Below are 22,486 nucleotides of genomic sequence, written 5' to 3'. Positions count from 1 at the left end.
AGCCTTGGTAAAAAAAAATCTTAATTATTCAAAACTTTTGACAGATAGTGTATCACAAACTAATTTTTATTCTAGGGTTCTGTAAAATTAATTAAAGTGAATTTGAAGTAATTATTCAACAGCTCTCTGCAATACTTGATTCTGATTGGTCAATAATAACTGCTAAGCTGTATATTTGACTGTTGTCTATGGCAAGATACCGTTGCTATATTCATGTCTCTTGTATAACTCCGTCATCTGTTTTCATACCAACTTAGTATAGCTCACTGGTGCCGTCTTGTGACTCAAAACTGGAAGACTTGAGTATTAATTTATTAATATGGTGAGGATAAACCTTTGATAGATGACTAGAAGCAAGAAAATGAAACCATTGCTTGGAAGAACAACTAACCGGTAAGAGTCATAAAGAGCTGGATAAGAGAAAACTTAAAATAGATAGTTACATTTTACATTGTAGATAATTATGTTAAATAACTAGTCCGCAAGAAGAAATAACTTAAATTTAAATGAATGAATAATAAAATATAAATTAATATTATACTATCAAGGAGCATTTATTTTCGGTGTGTTTCGGTGTTCTAAGCAATAATTAGCTGTTTTCTTTATAGCATAAACTATGTTAATCTATAAGTAAGATAATAAAATCAGATCAGTATTTCTTATTTTTGGTAAATAATAGGGGTGGCACGGTACACAGATGTCACAGTTCGGTAGGTACCTCGGTTCGGGGGTCAAGGTTCGATACGATTTCGGTACAAAAGGGAAAAAAAATCTACTATGCTCAGTTTCTTTTCATTTATTTCGAACAGACAGTAGTGCAAATTACAATTTTTTCCATCTAGATGTGAAAATACTAAATATTATTACATGTTATATATATATAAAATCTGTTTTGTTTTCATTGTGAGTGTACACAAATAAAAGCAGACCTTTATACAGTGATTATTAATAAGACAATAAGTGTTTAAAGTTGATTCTGCTGGTATAAGGAAACAATTGAAGTGATCGCACCAGAGCGCGCCCGTGCACACACACACACACACACATCAGTTCCAGCATTGCTAACTTGACAGCGCAGTTGGTACTTTATCAAAATAAAATACAGTGAGCCAAACATCAGCGCGCCCTCCTCTGTGTCACCGCTGAAACGCGACTGAAGTACAAAGGCTATCATTTACATAATAAGTAATAGTTTAGCATTCAGATACGTTACATCGCGAATATGGAAATATTATGGAATATTTGGATTTGTGCCAAATGAGAGAGGTAGGATACTCGAGCACAAAGCTCCATTTCGCAAACAGTTGAGTGCGCAAGCCTTTAAAGTATACTCCCTTGTCAGTCTATGTGAGAGACGCGTTCAGAATCAGCACATGGTCACTGTCAGGGGGCTTTGTTTTCAAGTGCGCAACTCATGGCATTCGCTGTTCTTCTGCTGGCGCTGGCGGCTATCAAACAGCGTTGCATTACTGCGGGCGCCCCCTTCTGGATTGGAGGTGAATTGCCTGTATTCGTCGTAAGGCCTCATGCACCGAACCGAGACGCCCGTACCGTGACGGTTCGGTACGAATACATGTACCGTGCCACCCCTAGTAAATAAGCAGGATAATGTACTGTAGAGTTAGCCAGTCATTATGGGAAAACAAACCCCTCCAGATTTAAACAGGTGGTACCTGATCCCCTGTCTGGGTTAATATTTTCCAAAAATGACTGACTGTACATTGTGCAATTAAGTCTCATTTCTTGTAGAAGTGACTGGAGTGAGTATCTTTTCCTGTGAACACTGTGGCTGTCACATTTCCATTTATCAGAACATCTGGATATTTCTGTGTCATACCACATGTCTCAGATACACAACAGAAACGTTGCTTTATAACAGCCATGAACAATCAGAACAGATCATAGCACCTAATATAGCAGGCAGAATAATTTAGTGTCATATATCAGGGCTTTTCTATTGTCTTTTTAGTAGATTATGGGGTTAGCTATTACACACTTAGATTAGACTGAATCCACACCGTTTGGAGGCTGGGTATATCAAACATCAAAAATGTATATTTAATTTAAGAATGGACATGCCAGCAATGGCATTACAGTTCTATCACAATAAAGAAGTCTTAAAATCCATTAAAAAGGCCATGTGCTACAAAGTATTAAATGAGAAACTTGAAGCAAATGTTACCAAATTAGCTGGAAATACAGATCGTCTCTACATTTTTTAATGTCATTCGTTTCTCGCTCCTTGGCCTCTTCTGTCTTCTGCCTTCATGTCTGCCAGTAGTACTTCTTTCTTTCTTTCTTTCTGTCCTTCCGTCTGTCCGTCTGTCATACTCCACTGTTTGTACCCCAGTCCCTCATCACTCATCCTTTCAGCAGACTTGCCAAACATCATACTGACAGTGTCAATTCTTATTGTTTGTATTTTTACATTTTATGGAATTAAAACAGCACGATAAGCTGAATTTCGATTGATTTCTGGCAAGTTAGTGAACATGAGTGAGTGTTATGAAAATGATATCCCTATGTTTTTTTGGGTCGTCTTCTTTTTGCATTTGTGGGTGTGCGTCTGTGCGTGGATGTGTGTTTTGGAATGAGTTTGTGTTTCCTGACTTACGAGTACATGTCTGTGCTGGCCTGACACCAATGTTGCCCACCATCTTTTCTCTTGCAGAATACGGCAGTGCAGGTGAGAGGTCCAGGAGGGCGAATAAAAGAAACATCGGTAGATACACAATATCTAAATTTACTGCCAAAACTAGGCATTACACCCATTCCTGCACCCCTCACAATGTCCAGGGTGATGTTCTCGCCTGTAGTAGAGCTAAACAGTGCTTAGGCCTTACCGAATAAACAATCTAAAAACCGGCTTTATAAGATCCAGCTAAACTAAACTCAACATTGCTGTGAAATCAGAGCATGACCTGATTGTTAGGTCTATTACTATCTCGCAGGCCACTGTCACTTGCATGTATGCAAACCTTCAAAACCCAGCACAAATCACTGTTTAGGTTTTCCTATCATATGTGCAGTTGATTTTGCCCCTTTTCATCTTGTACACATCAATGCTTCCTGCTTCCCCTTATTGTTTGGCACTTGTGGCTGAGCCTCAGTGATTTTGCCCAGACATGGCAGCCAGGTCACAGTTTTTCCTCTGAGATTTGTGTTTGTGTTTGCAGACAAGGCTGGCTTCGGGAACAACTTCACCACTGGAGGAGACAAGTCTCTGGCCCAGAGCATGGAGACTGTGGTGGTGGGCTGCATGTTCAAGTCTCTCATCACAAGATGTGCCTCCACTACACATGAGCTTCACAGTTCTGAGAACCTGGTGAGAGTACTGCATTTAACTCATCAGTTGCCAAAAATTTGGGCTTGAGGTTACATTTGGTGAAAGTTATACTAACCAGGCACCATACAATAAAACAACAAGTGAAAAGGCATATCTTTGCGAATTCAATGTTAATTGTATCATGTAAGCATCATGGAAATATGAAATCCCATATCCTGAAACAACAGCAAAACATCAACACAATAACAGCCATGCAAGCACGCAAAGCGACAACACACAACCTTCAATGTGAAGGAATTTGACAGTCCCCTCTTTGAGCGGATCTTGTAGATCTGTTGTTTAAATGTTTCTGTTTAATAAAAATACGAAGTGGTGGAGGAGCTTTTCCATTTAGGCTTTTAAACATCAGACTATCTACTACCATAGATTTTCACAGTTAAGGATATCATATTTGCCCAAAATATCACAGTGGTGGTAAGTATTGGGTTTTCTATCTAACACTTTATATATGCCTGCTTGTACAAGGAGAGAATAGGCTGCAGTGTTGTAACTTTAGCTTGAGACCAAATTGGCATACAGAATGTTAAGTCATTGAATTTATAGCCTATATCATTTTGCTGCTGTAGTTGGTAAGCAGTTTCTTATATACCTAAAATGATCCAGATTGTATTTAGTTATCTGCAATACTTTCTTCACTTGTTTTTTGGATTATTTTTCAATAATCCATTTTAATCAGATGTAGGTCACAATACAGAAAATTAAATTGTCACTATTTCTGTTAAATCACACTGTGGGATGTAAAGTTGCCAGAATAAGGTCACAAATTGAGAAACAAGGTTGCAAATTATGTGAATAAAGTTACAGGTTGTGAGAAATAAAGCCATAAATTGATAGAAACAAAGTTGCATGTGCGAGAAATTACGTTTTATTGTGAGATCGCAATTACATTACTTTTTTTCACTGTGAGGTGGAACTGAGACAGATTTGTTCTGATTGGCTGTGGTTTGTAATTGATATCATCGCATCATGCTTCATTTCCATATTGAAAAATCAATATGGAAAATTCCTTCATATTAGTATATATACTTTTCTTAGAGTGTAGCATACTAAATAACTACTAATACACTGCTTAAAACTATAATTGTTCAGAATATATAGTTTTACTAGATTACTAGCTAATCTTAAATTGCAATTGTTAAAAATGTGTTTAATAATTCAATGTTGTATTTAAAAATGCACTTATTTATATTTGAATATTATTATATTATGCATCTAAATCTAAATTAACATATATATATATATATATATATATATATATATATATAAAATAATTTTTTCTGAGATTTGATGCAGTGACACAATTTTGCAACAAATCGACCTTCCTTTGGCAACTTCCAATTTTTTGTGGCTGGGATCTTGACGTATTGCGTCTGTTTAGAACAGTTTTATGACTAGTTTTACTTTGAGTGCTTCTATGTGTATAGATAGACTATGTAAAATGAATAGCTGATAATTACCTGTGCAGAAAAAGCACTCCATTGTTCACAAAAGATTAAATATTTAAATCTATATTTCTGTTTTCTATTTTCCATCTCTCTCTTTTCACACATTCACACTATGACTGTCTCTCCTTACATCTAAACACAAAAATCAGGGCCTGTATTGTGACATACGTCAGCTGGTTCAGTTTATTAAGGAGTCCCATGGAAATGTCTTCCGACGTGTGGCTCTCAGTGCCCTTCTGGACAGCACTGAAAAACTCAATACCACTAAAAAAACAGATGAAAAGGAGGAGACCAAGCCATCTTCAGCAAAAAAGTACATTCATAAATTTTCTGTCATGATCTGACTGTAGCTATCCATGTAGCTATTTGCTTAGTTCACTTTAACATTTATTGTAAATCAATTTGAACAGTTTAAAATATTTGTAATGCATAAATCAAATATATGCATGTGACTGAGTTTGTATGTATCTGTTTCTGTGTATCAGTGAGGAGCAAATGCCAGGAGCGCTTTTAGGAAGGAAAGACTTTTGGAGGAAGATGTTCAAATCTCAGAGTGCCGCCAGTGATACAAGCAGCCAATCAGAGCAGGATACGTCAGAGTGCACCACTGCCCACTCTGGTACTACCACAGACCGTCGTTCACGATCACGTTCCAGACGGATTTCACTACGCAAGAAGCTCAAACTGCCCATAGGTATGTTTTTGTGAGAGATAAATTCTTTACCAACATAACCATAATTGTCTCTGTTCCTTTGTTTTCCCATACAAAGTAGATAATTACGGTCTTCACTGTGAATAACATGACTTCATGCCCTTGGCTACCCTTTCTCTGAATTTCTTTAATTACAGAATTACTGTATAAGCAGGATTCAGGTTTCATAATATTCCATATCATGAAATACATTTACTCATTAAACAGCGGCTAAATACAATTTTAAACAGCAGCTAAACAGTAAGTAAAATAGAAAGTACAGTAAATACATTTATCTTAACAGTTCAAAATTGATAGTAATGTGATCGCTGTAACCTAATAACTACAAATGTATAATTTCCATACACAGATGATTCTTTAGGAATCGTTTACTCACTTTAATTTGTTCATAACAAATGAAGATATGCATTCTCTGTAATGTGTTAATGTCCATGCAACACATAGGTAAGATTATAAAAGTTCTTTCTGGTACACAAACGTATGCATATTTTTATGATAAGAATATTTGTAATATGATATGAGAGATTGTAAAGTTAATATTAGAGGACTTAAATAAACCAATAAACTGTATTTTAACTAGAGTTTTCAGTTGTAATTGGTTTACTGGTGTGTTAGGGATCTGAATGTTATGAAAAATCATTCATATCTCTGTTCTTTCCTTTTTGTCACCAGCATGCCATAGGAAAGTTCGCCATCCACTCACTCTCTCCATGTTACGTATGTGTGTTGTGTTTTAGTAATGCAGCCACATCATACAGTGTCATAATGGAAGCTTTAGTTTGAAAAAAATATGCATTCAAAGGTTTATTTATTTATAATACTTTTATGTACTGTGAGTGTATGTGTTATTTGTCCATTTTTGTGTTTATTTTGTATGAGCCGGAGCACCAGCATGAAATCTTCCCTCTGTCATTCCTTTTGGTTTGTTTGCACTTCCCTTTAAAGGGTACCAGAGTGCAAACGTGAATAGGTCTCAGAGTTACCAGAGTGCTAAACTAACTGTATTTCATGTAACCATTTAACTTGTGGAACAGGAAACTGGCTTAAACGCTCCTCTCTATCTGGTCTGGCTGATGGGGTGGAGGACCTGCTGGACATCAGCTCAGTGGACAGACTGTCCTTTATCAGACAGAGCTCCAAGGTCAGGGCAAATCTCTGCATTTATTGAGTAGAACACATATGCAAAGTTCTGTAATATTATCCATGTTGGTTTGATATGGATTCATACCATTTTCAGGTTTAATGACTCTATATTGTCATGTGGTGTTACCATCAAGTAAACAGTAATCACATACTTTCCTTTACACACTTTCTTTGAATACATGTTATATTCCCCCTCTTGAAATAAGCAAAAATGAAAATTAATCTAATTTGAAATTTTATCAAAAACCATAATATATCAATGATATGATGACCTCAAAAATGTAAATAAAAAAGTAATCAAAAACATGCTCATCATGGATGTTTATTCCAGTCATTATATGTATGAACTAGATTAAAAAAGATTATTATTTTATTGGATAATTATATGTAGACTATTATTGTTCTTATTCATATTTTGAATTAGTTTTTATTTTGATATTTTCCCTTCTATTACTATCCTATTAATATTTTTTCTGTTGATTTTTTTTTGTGATTTTAGTAGCTTTTGCTTTTTTGTTTTTCAAATATGTTTGTTCATTTTTAGTTTTTTTAGTACATCAAGTTAAACTAAATTAAAATGCAAAATATTTCCGTGGCAACTAGATGAAATAAAAAATGTTTATATATATATATATATTATTTCACATTAACATTAAAGTGTTTAGTTGACTATAATAAATGAAACAATAAACACAGGTACACACAAAACAAAGTAAAATGAATTAATAATAATTATACTCTATCTATATGCACACACAAGGGGAAAAAGGGGGTTATATTTGTCAGGTCCAACCAAAACCTAGGCCTGTGTCAATGTTACTGTGATCATTAATGCAATAATTTTTCTGCCTAATTTCTTTCTTGGGAATAAAGCTGAACTTTCATGGCAGACAATCAGTCATTGCTGTAGGGTTATTAGACAGGAAGTCCTTGATTCGAGTCTCTTCTGTACACCTCAGGTCAAGTTCACCAGTGCCGTGAAGCTGTCGGAGGGTAGCGCTATCGAATATGGGCGAGAGGAAGAGGAGAATTTCTTCAAGCGGCTCGGTAAATGGCGGTCTGGTCGGAGGAACCCTTCCAAGATTCACCACACAGAAGAGAAAGATGGTAGAATCCTGGGGTGCCTTCCCCCACCCCCGTCCACAGTTCGCTCTGTTTGTTTGTTTGTGTGCCTGTACTTGACGTGTCTTGTGCTTCTGGTACACTCCTCTGCCATCTTCCATACCAGCTCTCTGTGTGTTTGTCCATCTTTGTCAGAGCCATCCGCTGGAAGAGGGACTGTGGTTCTCTGTCCTATGACCTGGCACCATGACCCGTCACAGCTTTGTCAGAGTTGTCGTGAACCTTCAGCTCTCCAAGTTAATAGTTAATAGTTATTAGATATTTATTCGGGGGATTTCAGAAGTCAGTTTGATTTGCAAATCTTGAGTATTTTTGTTGTTTCAGACTAGTGCCAAAAAACAGATTTGCATGTTCATTCGATATCACCAGATGCATATTTCATAAGCTATTTTCTGCTATTCATGTAGAGGTTCTACACTCCTTTCACTGTCACCATTCTGTACCCGACAAGGTTGCCATGGATTTCAGGAGCGCTTGGCCGCCAGTCAGGAGGCCATGAAGAATAAGAACATTGTGAATCTAGGTGCAATCAGACAGGGCATGAAGAGATTTCAGTTCCTGTTGAACTGCTGTGAGCCGGGAACCATACCAGATGCTTCGATTTTAGCAGCAGCGCTGGACCTGGTCAGTTTTGTTTCTTCTGTTTATATATAAAATGGTGTCACATTACTTTTGAAACATATATACTAGACTGTAAAATATACAGAGATAATATATCTCTATATATAGGGAGAGATAAAATGTTAACCCTAGACCACAAAACCAGTCATAAGGGTAAATTCTTCTGAGATTTCTACATCATATGAAAGCTGAATAAATAAGCTTTCCACTGATATATGGTTTGTTAGGATAGGATAGCACTATTTGAATATCTGGAATCTGAGGGTGCAAAAAACTCAGAGTAGTGAGAAAATTGCCTTTAAAGTTGTACAAATGAAGTCCTTAGCAATGCATACTTCTAATCAAAAATTTAATTTTTAATATATTTACAGTAGGAAATTTACAGAATCTTCATGGAACATGATCTAATGATCCTAATGATTTTTGGCATAAAAGAAAAATCGATTATTTTGACCCATACAATGAATTTTTGGCTATTGCTACAAATATACCTGTGCTATTTATGACTGGTTTTGTGGTCCAGGGACACAAAATCAACCAAAAATTCCTTTAATCAAGATAAGGCTGGAATACACTACACAAGTTTTGCTCACATTTGTGTCTGAATGAGTTGACGCTAGTTGACGAAAGCCAGAGCCAGTCAGAGTTGATGGATTTCACAGAAAATCACATTGTGTATGAAGAGCACATATTTAGCTTCAGACTATGATTCCATCCAGTCAGAGGATATCAAACATATTTGATATTTTAGTCAGTTTTACAACACAAGTTTTAATTTGTCACAGATCCTATCAAGGATGCACATTAGTTCAGAATGTCTTGAATGTCTAATTGTGTGTGATCCTCAGTTGTTTAGTCTGCCCAGAATGTGTGATGATATGATGCTAGACAAAGGCGGCAAGTGTATGATGCCTATAGTGTTTTAAAATTTGTTCATTAATTTCAAAGTTGTGTGGTGTATACCAGTCTTAAATGTGCATTTATCATGTTTATGTATTTATTTTTTCAAAATTTGTTGGTGCCTCTTGATATACAGTTGTGCTCATAAGTTTACCCTTGCAGAATTTGCAAAATGTTAATAATTGAAACAAAATAAGAGGGATCATGAAAATTGCATGTCATTTTTTTATTTAGTACTGTCCTGAATAAGCCATTTCACATAACAGATGTTTACATATTCCACAAGACAAAATTATAACTGAATTTATAAAAATGAGCCCGTTCAAAAGTTTACATACCCTTGAATCTTAATACTATGTCATTTCCTGGATGATCCACGACTGTTTTTATATTTTGTGATAGTTGTTCATGAGTCCCTTGTTGGTCCTGAGCAGTTCAACTGCCTGCTGTTCCTCCAGCTCCTGCAAATTCTTTGGTTTACCAGCATCTTCTGTATATCTGAACCCTTTCCAAAAGTGACTGTATGATTATGAGATCCATTTTCACACTGAGGACAACTGAGGAACTCATACACACCTATTACAAAAGGTGGAAACATTTACTGATGCTCAAGAAGGCAACACAATGCATTAAGAGCCGGGGGGTGAAAACTATTGAACAGGATGATGATGTGTAAATTCTTCTCATTTTGTTTAACGATCATATTTTTTCATGTAGTACTGGACATCAGAAGCTACATAAATACTTACATGTTTTCCAGAAGACAAAATAAGTACAAAATCCCCGCCATTTTACACCCCACATCTTTAAATCAAGGTCAAAAATTTGGCTTTATTTTCAGAGAAAATAAGGAACCCAATATTGTCTTGTAAATTTTGCTAAATGTCTTCACCAGGAAGCACCTGTGGTGGCAAGGGCCTCGCTTTTCCTGGAGTGTGCTCGTTTTGTGCATCGCTGTAACCGTGGTAACTGGCCAGAGTGGATGAAAGGTCACCATGTGAACATCACTAAGAGGGGGCTGTCCAGAGGACGATCGCCTGTAGCAGGAAACAAAAGAAACACAAAGCTCCAGTGGAACGCAGCCAAACACTTTTACCAGTGGGGAGATGTGAGTCACATTATGCTGACAGATATGCAAATTTAGTCTTTCCTGCAGAAAACATTCTTATGTAATTTTTGGAGAAATTCATATGTGGTATTTGTCTGCATCTAATATATGTATCCTCGAAAAGGCGATAGGCACTCGGCTGAGTGAAATTTGCCACTCAGACAGTGAGAGTCCAGCCAACATCTTGGGTTTTATCTATGATGAAGAGAGCAAGAGGAGAGCGAAAAAGGAGGATGAGGAAGAAGATTATCTGGATGACAGTAAGAGTGGAGATGATGAATGCTGATAAAACAAACAGACGTTGGACTTTTCGAATCCAATATAATAGTTGAGCATGTAGCTGATGGTTTTTATGATTCTTTCAACAGACACAGTCAACCCCACAAAGTGTGGATGTCCCTTTGCTCTGAAGATGGCTGCTTGTCAGCTGCTTCTGGAGATCACCACTTTCCTGCGAGAGACCTTTCCCTGTCTTCCCAGACCCAGAACAGAGCCCCTTGTGGTCAGTTGTAGTATTGTCTCCCTCAGACAAGATTCATTGATTTTTACGTTATTATTAACTAAAACTAAAACCATTATCTTACTAACTTAAACAAACTTAAAGCAGTAAAATAACTGAAAGAATAAATAAAAACTAAAACAAAAATAAATGTAACCTAAAAAGTAATATTTATTAAAAAACAATTTAATTAAAATTAAAACTGAAATTTCTTTTAATTTATTTTTCCACGTGTTGTGCATGGCTTTACGATTAACAATTCAGAGAGATCTGATAAAATCATATCTTCAGAAAAATATTCTATACATATTCCATACTATTTCATTATGTCTGTGTATTGCAGAATAAAGATTTGTCTCTTTCAGTTCATAATTTGGAATTTGTATTCAGTTGGCCACGATTGTTGAATTGGAATGACAGGAAAATAAATTTACTGAAATTAATTAGGAATGGCAAATGAATAACTCAGTATAATATTCAGCCTGTTTGACTAATGATTGAAGGGTAAGCGGATCTTAAATCGCACATTAAAAGAAAACATATAACAGGCTTGTCTTTTGGCTTCAATAGGATTTAGAGAGCTGTCGTTTGCGTCTGGACCCTGAGCTAGGCCGTCACCGCTATGAGAGGAAGATCAGCTTTGCAGGAATCCTGGATGATGAGGATGGACACGATTCTCTGAATAGCAGCAGCCACACCCTCAAGTCTGACACTGGCTGTGAGGAAAAGAAATCATCACAAGAGCCACTGGGTAAAATGAAAAAGGAATAATTGCCTACATGTTTGGTCAAGGCTGAAGTATGATTTACCATTTCATTTTTTCTCGTCTTTTCCCAGCTCCAATTAGGAAGATACGTATTGGTGGCTCTCGGTTGCTACAGATTAAAGGAGCAAGGAGTTTCCGAGTAAAGAAAGGAGGCTCTTTGTCTTCTATCCGCCGAGCAGGGAGTCTGAAAAGCACTAAGATGTCCAGACAGGACTCTGAGTCTGAGAATGACGCAGAATCGGAACGGCTGCTCTCCCAGAGTAGAGATACTGTCACTGATATAGGTCAGACAGTCCTTCTCCAGCCCTATATGAATTTATTTTGGCTAGACTTCATGTATCTGAGGGCTTTAATATTAAATTTGTAAATGTCATAAATAGGGAGCTGGCCAAATCTTCCAAACCTTATTTGGAGAGACATACATAATGGGAAAAAATGGCAAATGAATTAACCATGCTGAATTATAGAGAAAAATATTTGTTAGGCTGACCCAGCAAACACAAGAATAAAGTAATGCTTTTACTAAACACATCTAAATGTACACATTATAACTTAATGGTCAGGTTGTGAAGCTAAGTGTCATAAAATATTCAAGTTGCGTTTTTAACTTCAATCTGGATGGCTATTTTGCAGTTCTTTCATTGAATGTTTCTCAGAAATTCTAACTTGTCAAAAGTAATGTTGAGCTATTTGAAAGGTTTTTACTGCTGCTTTAAATCTTCAGAGTGAGAGATATATGATAAAATGTTTTTGTATACAGTGTATGAGGTAAAGAAGTGGTCAAATTTCTAAAAATAAAATAATAAAAGGGTTTTATTTCTATATATAATTATATTTCTGATTCAAGCTGAAACTTTTTCTATGTACCATTTTAGCTTGATTTACTTTTTTTTTTTGGATAACACAAGGTTTATTTGCTATATGAAAACTATAATGTCAAAGCAATACATCGACAACATATAAATGCACACTTCCAAAACTAAAACATACATTTGTCATTGCCACAAACAGGTATGCCATACAAATGTGCTCATGCAGATAATGGCTTTGCTGGACATTTTCATTGATTACACAATGTGTGTATGTGTTATATATTTAGGGAGCCCTTGGAGTGCTAGTGAGCCAAGCATTGAACCTGAGGGTCCTGGCAGCACAGGGGGTGTGGAGGACAACTACCATCGCAACATGTCCTGGCTACATGTAAGTATCAGCACTGACTTTTCCCTGTGTGAAATAAATGTGTCTGATATTTGTCTGATACAATCCTCTTTCTCAATTTTCAGATCATGATTCTGCTCTGCAACCAGCAGAGTTTCATCTGCACTCATGTGGATTTCTGCCACCCTCGCTGTTATCAGCACCACAGCCGCTCATGTGCTCGGCTCGTCCGTGCCATCAAACTTCTATATGGAGAGACAGTAGACAGTCTGAAAGAGAACAGCACTACCGGAAATATCAGTGGCCGTGCCAAGAAGAGCAAAGAGGTGTTTAAATAATATTCAGTGTTTCTTTAGTACAGTATCGGTGTTCAAGATGGCCCAAAACATAATTTAAATTTTTTTTTTTTAATTATTGTGTGGACACAACGCAGCATTGTTAGTAATTTGTCCCAGTTTTATACATAAACCCTCTAAAAATTCTAAACATGCACAAGTGCGCAACATGCTGTTTTTTTTTTTTTAAGAATTTATTTTTATTATGATAGGACAGTTTAGAGCTGACAGGAGAGGGAGAGGGGGGTGGGGGTGGGACCGGGATTTGAACTCAGGACGCCCATAGCGCAAAGGTGCTGTATGTTAGCGCGCTGCCCACAAGGCAATTGGCACGGACCAGCATGCTGTTTTCTGAAGGAAATTCAATATCTGGGTGTAAAAAATGGCCCATATGTGTTGATGTTTTTATATTTATAACATACAGTATGGTTAAGCAATATCACACCAGCAGAAGTGCTGTTTTTCCTGAATATTAGCACACATTTTAGACATGATATTGTCTGTTTTTGCCAGCAAAAAAAGTTTGAAACAAAGCCTCAACAGAACCATTGTACATTTCCAGTCAACTCACAGTGGGGTTTAGCTGCTAAATGAATCTGTTTTGAACAAATCAGTTGAGCGAATGATTCAGTGACCCTTTCACTTGCTTTGTTTTTGAATGAAGCAGTCCTTTTAATACACTGAATGAATTAACAATTCATCAAATCATCAAGAATTCTTCTACTGGCAGTTTTAGTTTCAAAATGGAATCAAAATGCCACTTTAATTTGCATCTTTCAAGCCACCCTAAAATACACTGTATAGTATGTGTTGACTAAAGGCATCCAGGTGCAACCTTCCTAGCTCAGCCTGCCCAAGTACAGTATATAATTGTTTTTTGTTTCAGTGTTCAGACAAATCCTGCCTCCGAACCCCATCCATGAAGAGACGCCCCACTGACAGCAGTGCTGAGGGGAAAAAAGACACTGGCATGTTAAAGTACATCCGCAACCAGGTCTTTCCTTACTATCCACTACTGGTGTACAAGCTATTGCTGTTGTTACAAATCCATAAAGACTGTGTTAGTTGTGTTAGATGTACTATGTTCTATTCCTTTAGGTAATGAGTCTGTCTCCAGCCCCTTTGTCCTTGCTTATAAAAGCAGCCCCTATCCTGACTGAGGACATGTATGGAGACATTTTGCCTGCAGCATGGGAGCTTCTGCTGAGTGTGGATGAACATATGGCTGCAGCTGCAGGTCTGTCTAGCTAATATTCCTCCCTTGCTGATGAAACTAGTCATTAGCTAGTTAATGCATTTTTTGTCAACTGTGCTACATTTTAAAGCACATGGATTTTTTTTACACATTTAACACAATGCTAAACTTGTGCAGTCTATATTCATCCATCCATTTCTTAAAATGACTCTATGTCCATAATCATGCAAACACGTAGCTGCCCTGTTCCTGCTGTGCGCGGTGAAGGTGCCGGATGGAGTGACCGAGATGATGATGGCTGAGTTTCATCACCAGGAAGCATGTCAGAGAATTAACTCCATTTTGAAATTCTACACTGTCTGGAGATTCCGGTACCAAGTGTGGCCTCGGATGGAAGAGGGGGCTCAGCAGATATTTAAGGTAGGTCAATTTGATTTTTACAATTTACCTGCAGTGTGCATATTCTACTCTGATATTACTTTGTTTTCAATCATTATAACAAAATAATATCAATACTGATGTTGTTTCATAGATTCCTCCACCCAGCATTAACTTTACACTGCCCTCTCCTATCCTGGGAATGCCCTGTGTGCCTATATTTGACCCTCCATGGGTTCCTGTTAATGCAGGCACTGTTCCGGATGCAATCAGTGAAGATCAGTCTGTAGGTTTTTGTGGCCTACTGCATCAAAACTTTGCTGCCATAAGACATGCACAAATTTTACATAAGACATTTTCCCATTTTCCACCATTCATTTCTTTCTCTGCTCCCTATACATTTCAGAAATCATTCTCGGCACGAGCAGTATCTCGCTCTCACCAACGGGCAGAACACATCCTGAAGAACATGCAGCAGGAAGAAGAGAAGAGGAGGCTCGGTCGTGAGGCCAGCATCATCACAGCCATCCCTATTGCTCAGGAGGCCTGCTATGAGCCCACATGTAGTCCACCACCTGAGCAGGAAGAGGAAGGTGTGTCATTTCTGTGCTGTACTAGTTAGGGTTATATCATAATCATTTCCTTGATCTTAACATAGTTACATACGTAACTTCCTGTAACTCAAAACACGGTCCAAAAAGAGCATCAATTGTAACTAAGCTGACAAAAAAATCTTGTTACCTACTTAACTTGCTAAAGTCAGGAAATTCAGTACAATTATACATATATATATAACCACATTTACTATTAAGTACTATTATTATCTAAAGACTTGGTATAAATGAATGTATAGCTTGATTCAGTGATATTAATAATATGTGGGTGTTTTGTTTGTTTTTTGGTGTTTGACACTTCCCTGTAAATCTCAAACATCTTGTTTCAGAAAGAAAGTGGGAAGTGGACATTAATAAAGAAATATACACACATATATACATATATACTGGATTTCAGTATGATGTAACCTCTTTAAATGAAGGTTGTCAGGTTTTGCTTTTGAAACACTGATTTCGCTTTAAGCCCAATGATTAATCCTGAAACAATTTTACACCTCATGGGTTTTCAGAACATGTTCATAGAGATGAGCTATTTATGTACAAATATAATTTCTGGTGTCCTCTTCTCTGTCAGTAGAAGATGTGGTGAACTTGACATCACGTCGTCTGTCCGTCAGCCCCTCTTGTGCCTCCAGTAACTCCCACAGAAACTACTCCTTCCGCAGGGGCTCTATGTGGTCAGTGCGGTCAGTGGTCAGTGCTGAAGGTAAGAAACAGTCAAAATTATGTGTATTCACATACTGCTGTTTTCACTGACCTGTTTACTCTTTTCACCATGAACACGTTTAGGTAGAGAATAAGGAATCATAAAATCTTATATTCATTGACCGTCATTGATTTTGTTTTATAAATGTGGTTTGTTTTACCTTACAAGATGATGAGAACACAGCAGAACTCACACCAACACATCACATGCTGCAGCCACCCCAGTCTGTTTTCCCACCATGCATCTGTGCTGCTGTGCTGCCCATTGTGCACCTGATGGAAGATGGAGAAGTTCGGGAAGATGGAGTTGCAGGTGAGTGGCAAAGAAGAATTAAAAAAAACATTTTTACCCACTGCTCTTTTAGACCCTCACTAATTTATTTCTTTGTTTTGTGTTCCCACAGTATGTGCTGTTGCTCAGCAGGTTTTGTGGAACTGTCTGATTGAAGATCCAGCATTGGTTCTTAGACATTTCCTGGAGAAACTCACAGTCAGTAATAGACAGGTAAGATCACCAAATAAGTCACGCTTTCAGAGAAGAAAAGATGAATGTGTGCTGTTGTGACGAAATAATGCGATGTGATATGATGAAACATATGTTATGGTTATTGTTCTCAGGATGAACTGATGTACATGCTTAGGAAACTGCTTCTTAACATTGGGGATTTGCCTGCACAGACCTCGCACATTCTTTTCAACTATCTGGTGAGACCTTAGCATGCTTTTTCAACCCTAATGTGATGACTGCACTCTTAGCGAGCACTCTTAAAAATAATAAAGCTGCCAAAAAGAGCCAAAAGGGCGGGTATTCAGAAATTCCATAGAACAAATATTTTGGATTCCAGGAACAGTTTTTCTTAGTGCCATAAAGAACTTTTATGAGTGTGAAGAGCTTTTTTTCTAAAGCACCATTTTTTGTTGTTGTTGTTGCAAGGTTTGCAAGGCAGTCTTTGTTTTAAAATATCCAAAATTCCAAAAAATAAAAATTGTGTTGTCTTTTACTCATTCTCATATCATTCCAAACCCTTAAGGCTTAGGTTAGTCTTCAAAACAAAATTGTTTTTTATGAAACCTGAGGGGTATCTGTCCCTAAATTGAATGAAATTGATACAAAAAGTCATAAAGGCACCATAAAATGAATCTAAATGAGTCGAGTGGTTTATCATATGTGATGTTTTCTCGGTATATGTGTATGTCCTTGTTTAAATGTAAATAAAAGCCAAAATAAATCTGTTCATCATAACAAGTGATCATGTCTCTTCACAAGATTTGTATTAAACCACTCAGTTCATATGGATTCAGTTTACAATCCCTTTATGACCTTTTTGGATCTTGTAAGTTTTTGTTACCTGGACTCTCAATGGAGAGAAAATATCCTCTCAGGTTTCATTAAAATATCCTAATTCGTGTTTTGAGAGTAACCAAAGTCTTATTGATTTGGAATGACAGGGTGTGCATATGATGACCGAATTTTCATTTTCTAAACACACATTCATCGAGAACTATTCTTTTAAAAGTAAAGGATGGAGATACAGGGATCTCATTCTGCAGATCTACATATCAAACGTGTGCAATCTATTATTTTTCTCATTTTTTCCAAGGTGGGCTTGATCATGTACTTTGTAAGGACTCCCTGCGAGTGGGGCATGGATGCCATATCAGCCACTTTGACCTTTCTGTGGGAGATTGTGGGTTATGTGGAGGGGCTCTTTTTCAAAGACCTTAAACAGACTATGAAGAAAGAACAGTGTGAGGTCAAGCTTCTGGTTACTGCCTCCATGCCAGGTTGCATATTTCAGGATTACCCCATACAGACAATAAGATAACTAGTGTATTTTTCATGTTTATAACTGTGCCTGTAATTGTGTGCCTAGGAACCAAAACCCTGGTGGTTCATGGACAGAATGAGTGTGACATTCCCACCCAGTTACCAGTGCATGAAGACACCCAGTTTGAAGCCCTTTTGAAGGTCATTGTTATAGCTGTAAATTTGTTAACATTATTTTGCTATATTTTGACAATATAACAACCTTTTCCTTATTACTTATGTGTTTTCACACCAGGAGTGTTTAGAATTCTTCAATATTCCAGAGGCTCGATCTGCTAACTATTTTTTGATGGATAAGCGTTGGAACCTTATACATTATGCCAAGGTGGGTTATGGTTGTTTCTGAACAGATCTACAAATTTCAAAGGATAGATACTATTTATTCTTGACAGTAAACACTAGATTGTTTGTATGTTGACTGAAAATTGGTATGCCTCTCTGCATCAGACCTATGTGCGAGACATCTACCCTTTCAGAAGATCAGTGTCTCCTCAACTTAACCTGGTTCATATGCTCCAGAGAAGGGCCAGGAGCTCATTCAGAAACAGGTGAGTTTTGTGAATTTTAGCATTAAGGGAGAAAGTGTTTTTACTGAAAAGCTCACATAATGGAGTTTTTTGTAATATGAAGGTGAAATTTTGATCCATTGTTAAATTCATATACTGTACGTAACTTTTTAATTAGAGCAAATTTCTTAGTTCAGTTGAGAAGAGATAGCACAAATAACCATACTTCTTTTTTTGCAGGTGTTTTCAAGAAAGTTAGAAGAGATTGGCCGAGTTCTGTTCATCATCTCGCTTACCCAGCGTATGCCTGCCATGCACAAACAATCCCACGTCTCCATGCTTCAAGAAGACCTTCTGCGACTGCCGTCATTTCCTCGCTCTGCCATTGATGCTGAGTTCACACTCTTCAATGAGCCTCTAGGTGAGTGAGAAAACAATTTGGTCATTTTTTAAATAGCTATAGTCTTGACTAACTGTCTAGCCATTTAACAAGTGGTGTCAGTTCACCAAAAGTTGTGTATGGCAAGTTCGGATGATATTGGTTCAAGTCTTGCTCATTGTAATCCTTTCTAACAATATAAACAGGCCTGCTCTAGAAACTAATAATCAGGTATAACATAAAAATGATAACATTAAATCTGATGCCAAGTTGAATTGTAGAATGACAAAAGAAAGACAAAAAATTATTCATGCACACAGCCAAATCACACACAATCACAGCCAAATCACACACAATAAGTTTAATCTTAACAAAAAATAAGCATGACCCGAAAACTGTGACCAACTTTTCCTCTATTCAAATGAAATAGCTTATTAACAAAAAATCAGGAATTGATTAGAATTGATTCAGTCGTAGAAAAGGGGTTTTGTGTACTAAAAGGAGGCAGATCAGCAAGTTTGTAGTCAATTGTGGATTGAAATTCATCTGGCAAATGGCTACCGTTTTGCTCAACTCTTGCCTTGTTTTGTTTTGTTTTTTTAAAAATTATATGCTAATAAATCATTCATAATAAACAATATCTCATAAAAAATTTGAATTGATAGTTTTTTCAATTTCATGGCAACATTAAACTAAAGAGATTATTTACTCTATTAAAGTGAAACGGCAATCTTTTAAAGGGGTGGTTGACTGTTTTTTTCTAGGCTTGATTGTGTTTATGGGGTGCAGCTTCTCATAGCTATGTGAAAATAAGTGTATAATTGGAACAGTTCATTGTTGGAGCTGAGCTGATGATCTGAATGAGAGAGAGAGAGAGAGAGAGAGAGATGCAGAGTGTTGTGCAGAGCAGGGGGACGCGAGGAACATGATTAAGAACCGCTGCTTTAGAACATTGATTTTAAAACTTGTGAATCCATTAGAATCGTTAGAAGACAGAATCGTGATTCATATATGAATAGATTTTTACGGGCACCCCTAATATTCTCTTCCTCTTCTCTAAAGCAGCACAGCGTGGTCTCGCCCCCTTTGCTGCATGTTCCCTAAGGCGGGGTTTATCTGGGTTCATTACATCACGAACCTGGGAAGTAACTCGTTGTAGTCCCTATGAGCCGTTTTTATAGGCATTAAACTGCCATCATTTTAAAAGATGATATCTCCGTTTGCATTGAACTTTCAGCTTCGTAACTTTGCAGATATTGTTTATGCTCAAACAGCAACATTACACACTAACGTTAAAAAAGTGAAATCGCAATCAACCACCCCTTTAAATTAGTGAAATCCATTTTAAACAATAGAATAATTTAACGTGCACATAAATACACATTTTTCTGCTTGATTCAAGTCAGTAACAGAAGAATATGACTATAATTTAGTTATTTACTTATATATAATTTGGAAACATCATTACATTTAAACTAGCATTCAAACAAACTGCTTTAGCTTCAGTTTACACAGCCAGTTGCAAAAATACATGACCCCTCGTCCCCTATATTATATAATATATCATATATATATTTTCCCCCCTTCCCAGGCAAAGAGCTCTTTGGTTTGGACACTTTACATAAGGTCCTATGGATCAAACTGCTGGAGGAGATGTTTCTGGGCATGCCTAGTGAATACCCTTGGGGTGATGAGATTATGCTATTTCTGAATGTGTTTAATGGTGCCCTGCTCCTACACCCCGAGGACAGCGCCCTCCTCAGGCAATACAGCGCCACTGCCATCAACACAGCTATACACTTCAACCACCTCTTCTCCCTCAGTGGCTATCAATGGATCCTTCCTACTATGCTCCAGGTTATCCGCAAACATGAGTTATTTTTATTCAGTATGACTTAGCAATGTTTTTTTTCCTGTTTTTATGATGCTTATTCTGTTTTGTGTTGCTGCTGTTCTTTGCTGAAGACATACGCAGATTATGAGAGTAACCCACTGTTGCGTAGAGGGATTGAATTCTGCTGCAGGCAGTTCTATATTCTCCACCGCAAACCTTTCATATTGCAGCTCTTCGCTAGTGTGGCCCCACTGCTGGAGTTCACTGTAAGAACACTGAGCTTTAATGATCAACTCTTCATTCATAGACGGTGTTATTACAGTGTTATTACAGCACTATTGCACATTGCATTTATGACATGACTTTTTTTTTTCTTACAGACTCGCACTAGTACTGGTTTATCAAAAGGAGTGTCTTCACAGTGTCTTTTTGACCTGCTGGTATCTTTGGAGGGAGAGACTGCAGATTCCCTGGATGCTCTGGAGCTGGTGAAGGCTGAGAAACCTCTCCGCTCTCTGGGTAAAATGGCTCACAGAGCTCCTGGAGGATACATAGCTTAGATTGACCCTCATGCTCCGTGTTACCTGAACATACTTTTGCTATTGTTTCTTTTTCAGATTTTTGCTATGGTAATGAGGACCTGGCATTTTCAATCAGTGAAGCCATTAAGCTCTGTGTCACAGTGGTTGCTTATGCCCCAGAATCCTACCGAAGGTTTGTACCTTCAGATTCTTTAGGAATTAACAATACTGATACCATATCAGTTATAAGCAGATATCAAATGCCTATTAATACTGGATATATATTGTCCAATATTAGATGTGTGTATGCTCATTTTCCCAATTTTTACAGTTGTATTATTTAGATTATCTCTCTGACATCTTTAATCTTTAAAAACCCTAATATATATATATATATATATATATATATATATACATAGAACAATAATAATTTTTTTTAACTCTGTTAAATGCAATATTTAGCAAATCTCAAAATTAATATAAATTTTTTATTTTAATGTTGTGATGTGATTTCATTTAAAATGACTGATGGTTCAATCCAGTCCAAGGATATCAAACATGTTTGATATTTTGAGTTTCTGTGAGTTTGTTGGGGCACTTTTAAAGTCTGGTAGTGTGGTCCTCAATCGTTTAGTGCATGATGACCAGGTTTTTTCTGTAAACATTTACAAAATCGGCAAGTGACTGTTCAAATCTGAAAAGCTGTAAAGTGTATTTCAGACTACAATGAACTCTTTCTTTTTGAAAAGAGAACATTCTATTTCCAAGGTAGAAAATCTCTGTTTCTCTTGTCAGTTTGCAAATGCTGATGGTTCTTGAGGCTTTGGTTCCGTGTTACCTGCAGAAGATGAAGGGTAACACACAGACTCTGGAGTCAGCATCTGCAGCGAGGGATGAGATCGCTGCCATAGCTGCTCTGGCCACTTCTCTGCAGGCTCTGCTCTACAGCGTGGAGGCATTGACACGGTCAGTCCCAGAACACAGCCTTTACTGTAATTACATACTGTCCTAGATATTCCCTGTGTCTTGTATAATTTATTATTGTGTTATCATTTGATTTTTAATTCATAGACCTATGACTGCACCTCAGATGAGTCGATGTGATCAAGGCCACAAGGGAGCAACTACAGCCAACCACGCCATGTCTGGAGGACCAAACACCAGGTCAGGGCAGATATAATGTGTTCATTTCTATTGTGTCTGTACACAAGAAAACATTTGTATAAAAAGTAAAAAGTACTGTTTACGGTCTAGATAAGTGTTTAAAGACACCATTTACAGTTGAAATAGCTGATACTGTATTGAATTAGTTTCTATTTTTGTGACTTGTTGCAGTTTCTTCTTTTTTATTGGGGCATCATAACAAAATAA

At 37.1% G+C, this 22,486-nt stretch overlaps 1 protein-coding gene across 1 annotated transcript in view; it reads left to right on the top strand.

Moving 5' to 3' along the window:
• LOC131542723 (protein unc-80 homolog) overlaps positions 1-22,486 on the top strand; it is a 43,851-nt gene that overhangs the window by 11,861 nt on the left and 9,504 nt on the right. Inside the window, 35 exon segments of the mRNA XM_058779657.1 lie at positions 2,672-2,722; positions 3,177-3,325; positions 4,941-5,104; positions 5,277-5,485; positions 6,538-6,644; positions 7,606-7,753; positions 8,220-8,392; positions 10,185-10,397; positions 10,522-10,657; positions 10,766-10,899; positions 11,467-11,647; positions 11,734-11,946; positions 12,762-12,862; positions 12,946-13,146; positions 14,042-14,149; positions 14,254-14,392; positions 14,589-14,770; positions 14,883-15,014; positions 15,135-15,321; positions 15,917-16,048; positions 16,217-16,360; positions 16,452-16,552; positions 16,666-16,752; positions 17,649-17,832; positions 17,922-18,016; positions 18,111-18,200; positions 18,323-18,386; positions 18,389-18,423; positions 18,622-18,802; positions 20,352-20,617; positions 20,726-20,860; positions 20,975-21,113; positions 21,212-21,308; positions 21,911-22,081; positions 22,187-22,279. Of these exon segments, the coding sequence (XP_058635640.1) occupies positions 2,672-2,722; positions 3,177-3,325; positions 4,941-5,104; positions 5,277-5,485; positions 6,538-6,644; positions 7,606-7,753; positions 8,220-8,392; positions 10,185-10,397; positions 10,522-10,657; positions 10,766-10,899; positions 11,467-11,647; positions 11,734-11,946; positions 12,762-12,862; positions 12,946-13,146; positions 14,042-14,149; positions 14,254-14,392; positions 14,589-14,770; positions 14,883-15,014; positions 15,135-15,321; positions 15,917-16,048; positions 16,217-16,360; positions 16,452-16,552; positions 16,666-16,752; positions 17,649-17,832; positions 17,922-18,016; positions 18,111-18,200; positions 18,323-18,386; positions 18,389-18,423; positions 18,622-18,802; positions 20,352-20,617; positions 20,726-20,860; positions 20,975-21,113; positions 21,212-21,308; positions 21,911-22,081; positions 22,187-22,279 (4,942 nt within the window).

This window comes from Onychostoma macrolepis, chromosome 06 (assembly GCF_012432095.1).
Source record: "Onychostoma macrolepis isolate SWU-2019 chromosome 06, ASM1243209v1, whole genome shotgun sequence".
Taxonomy (NCBI): Eukaryota; Metazoa; Chordata; class Actinopteri; order Cypriniformes; family Cyprinidae; genus Onychostoma; species Onychostoma macrolepis.
Note: the sequence above shows the minus strand (reverse complement) of the source record. Positions and strands in the feature narration are given on the sequence as shown.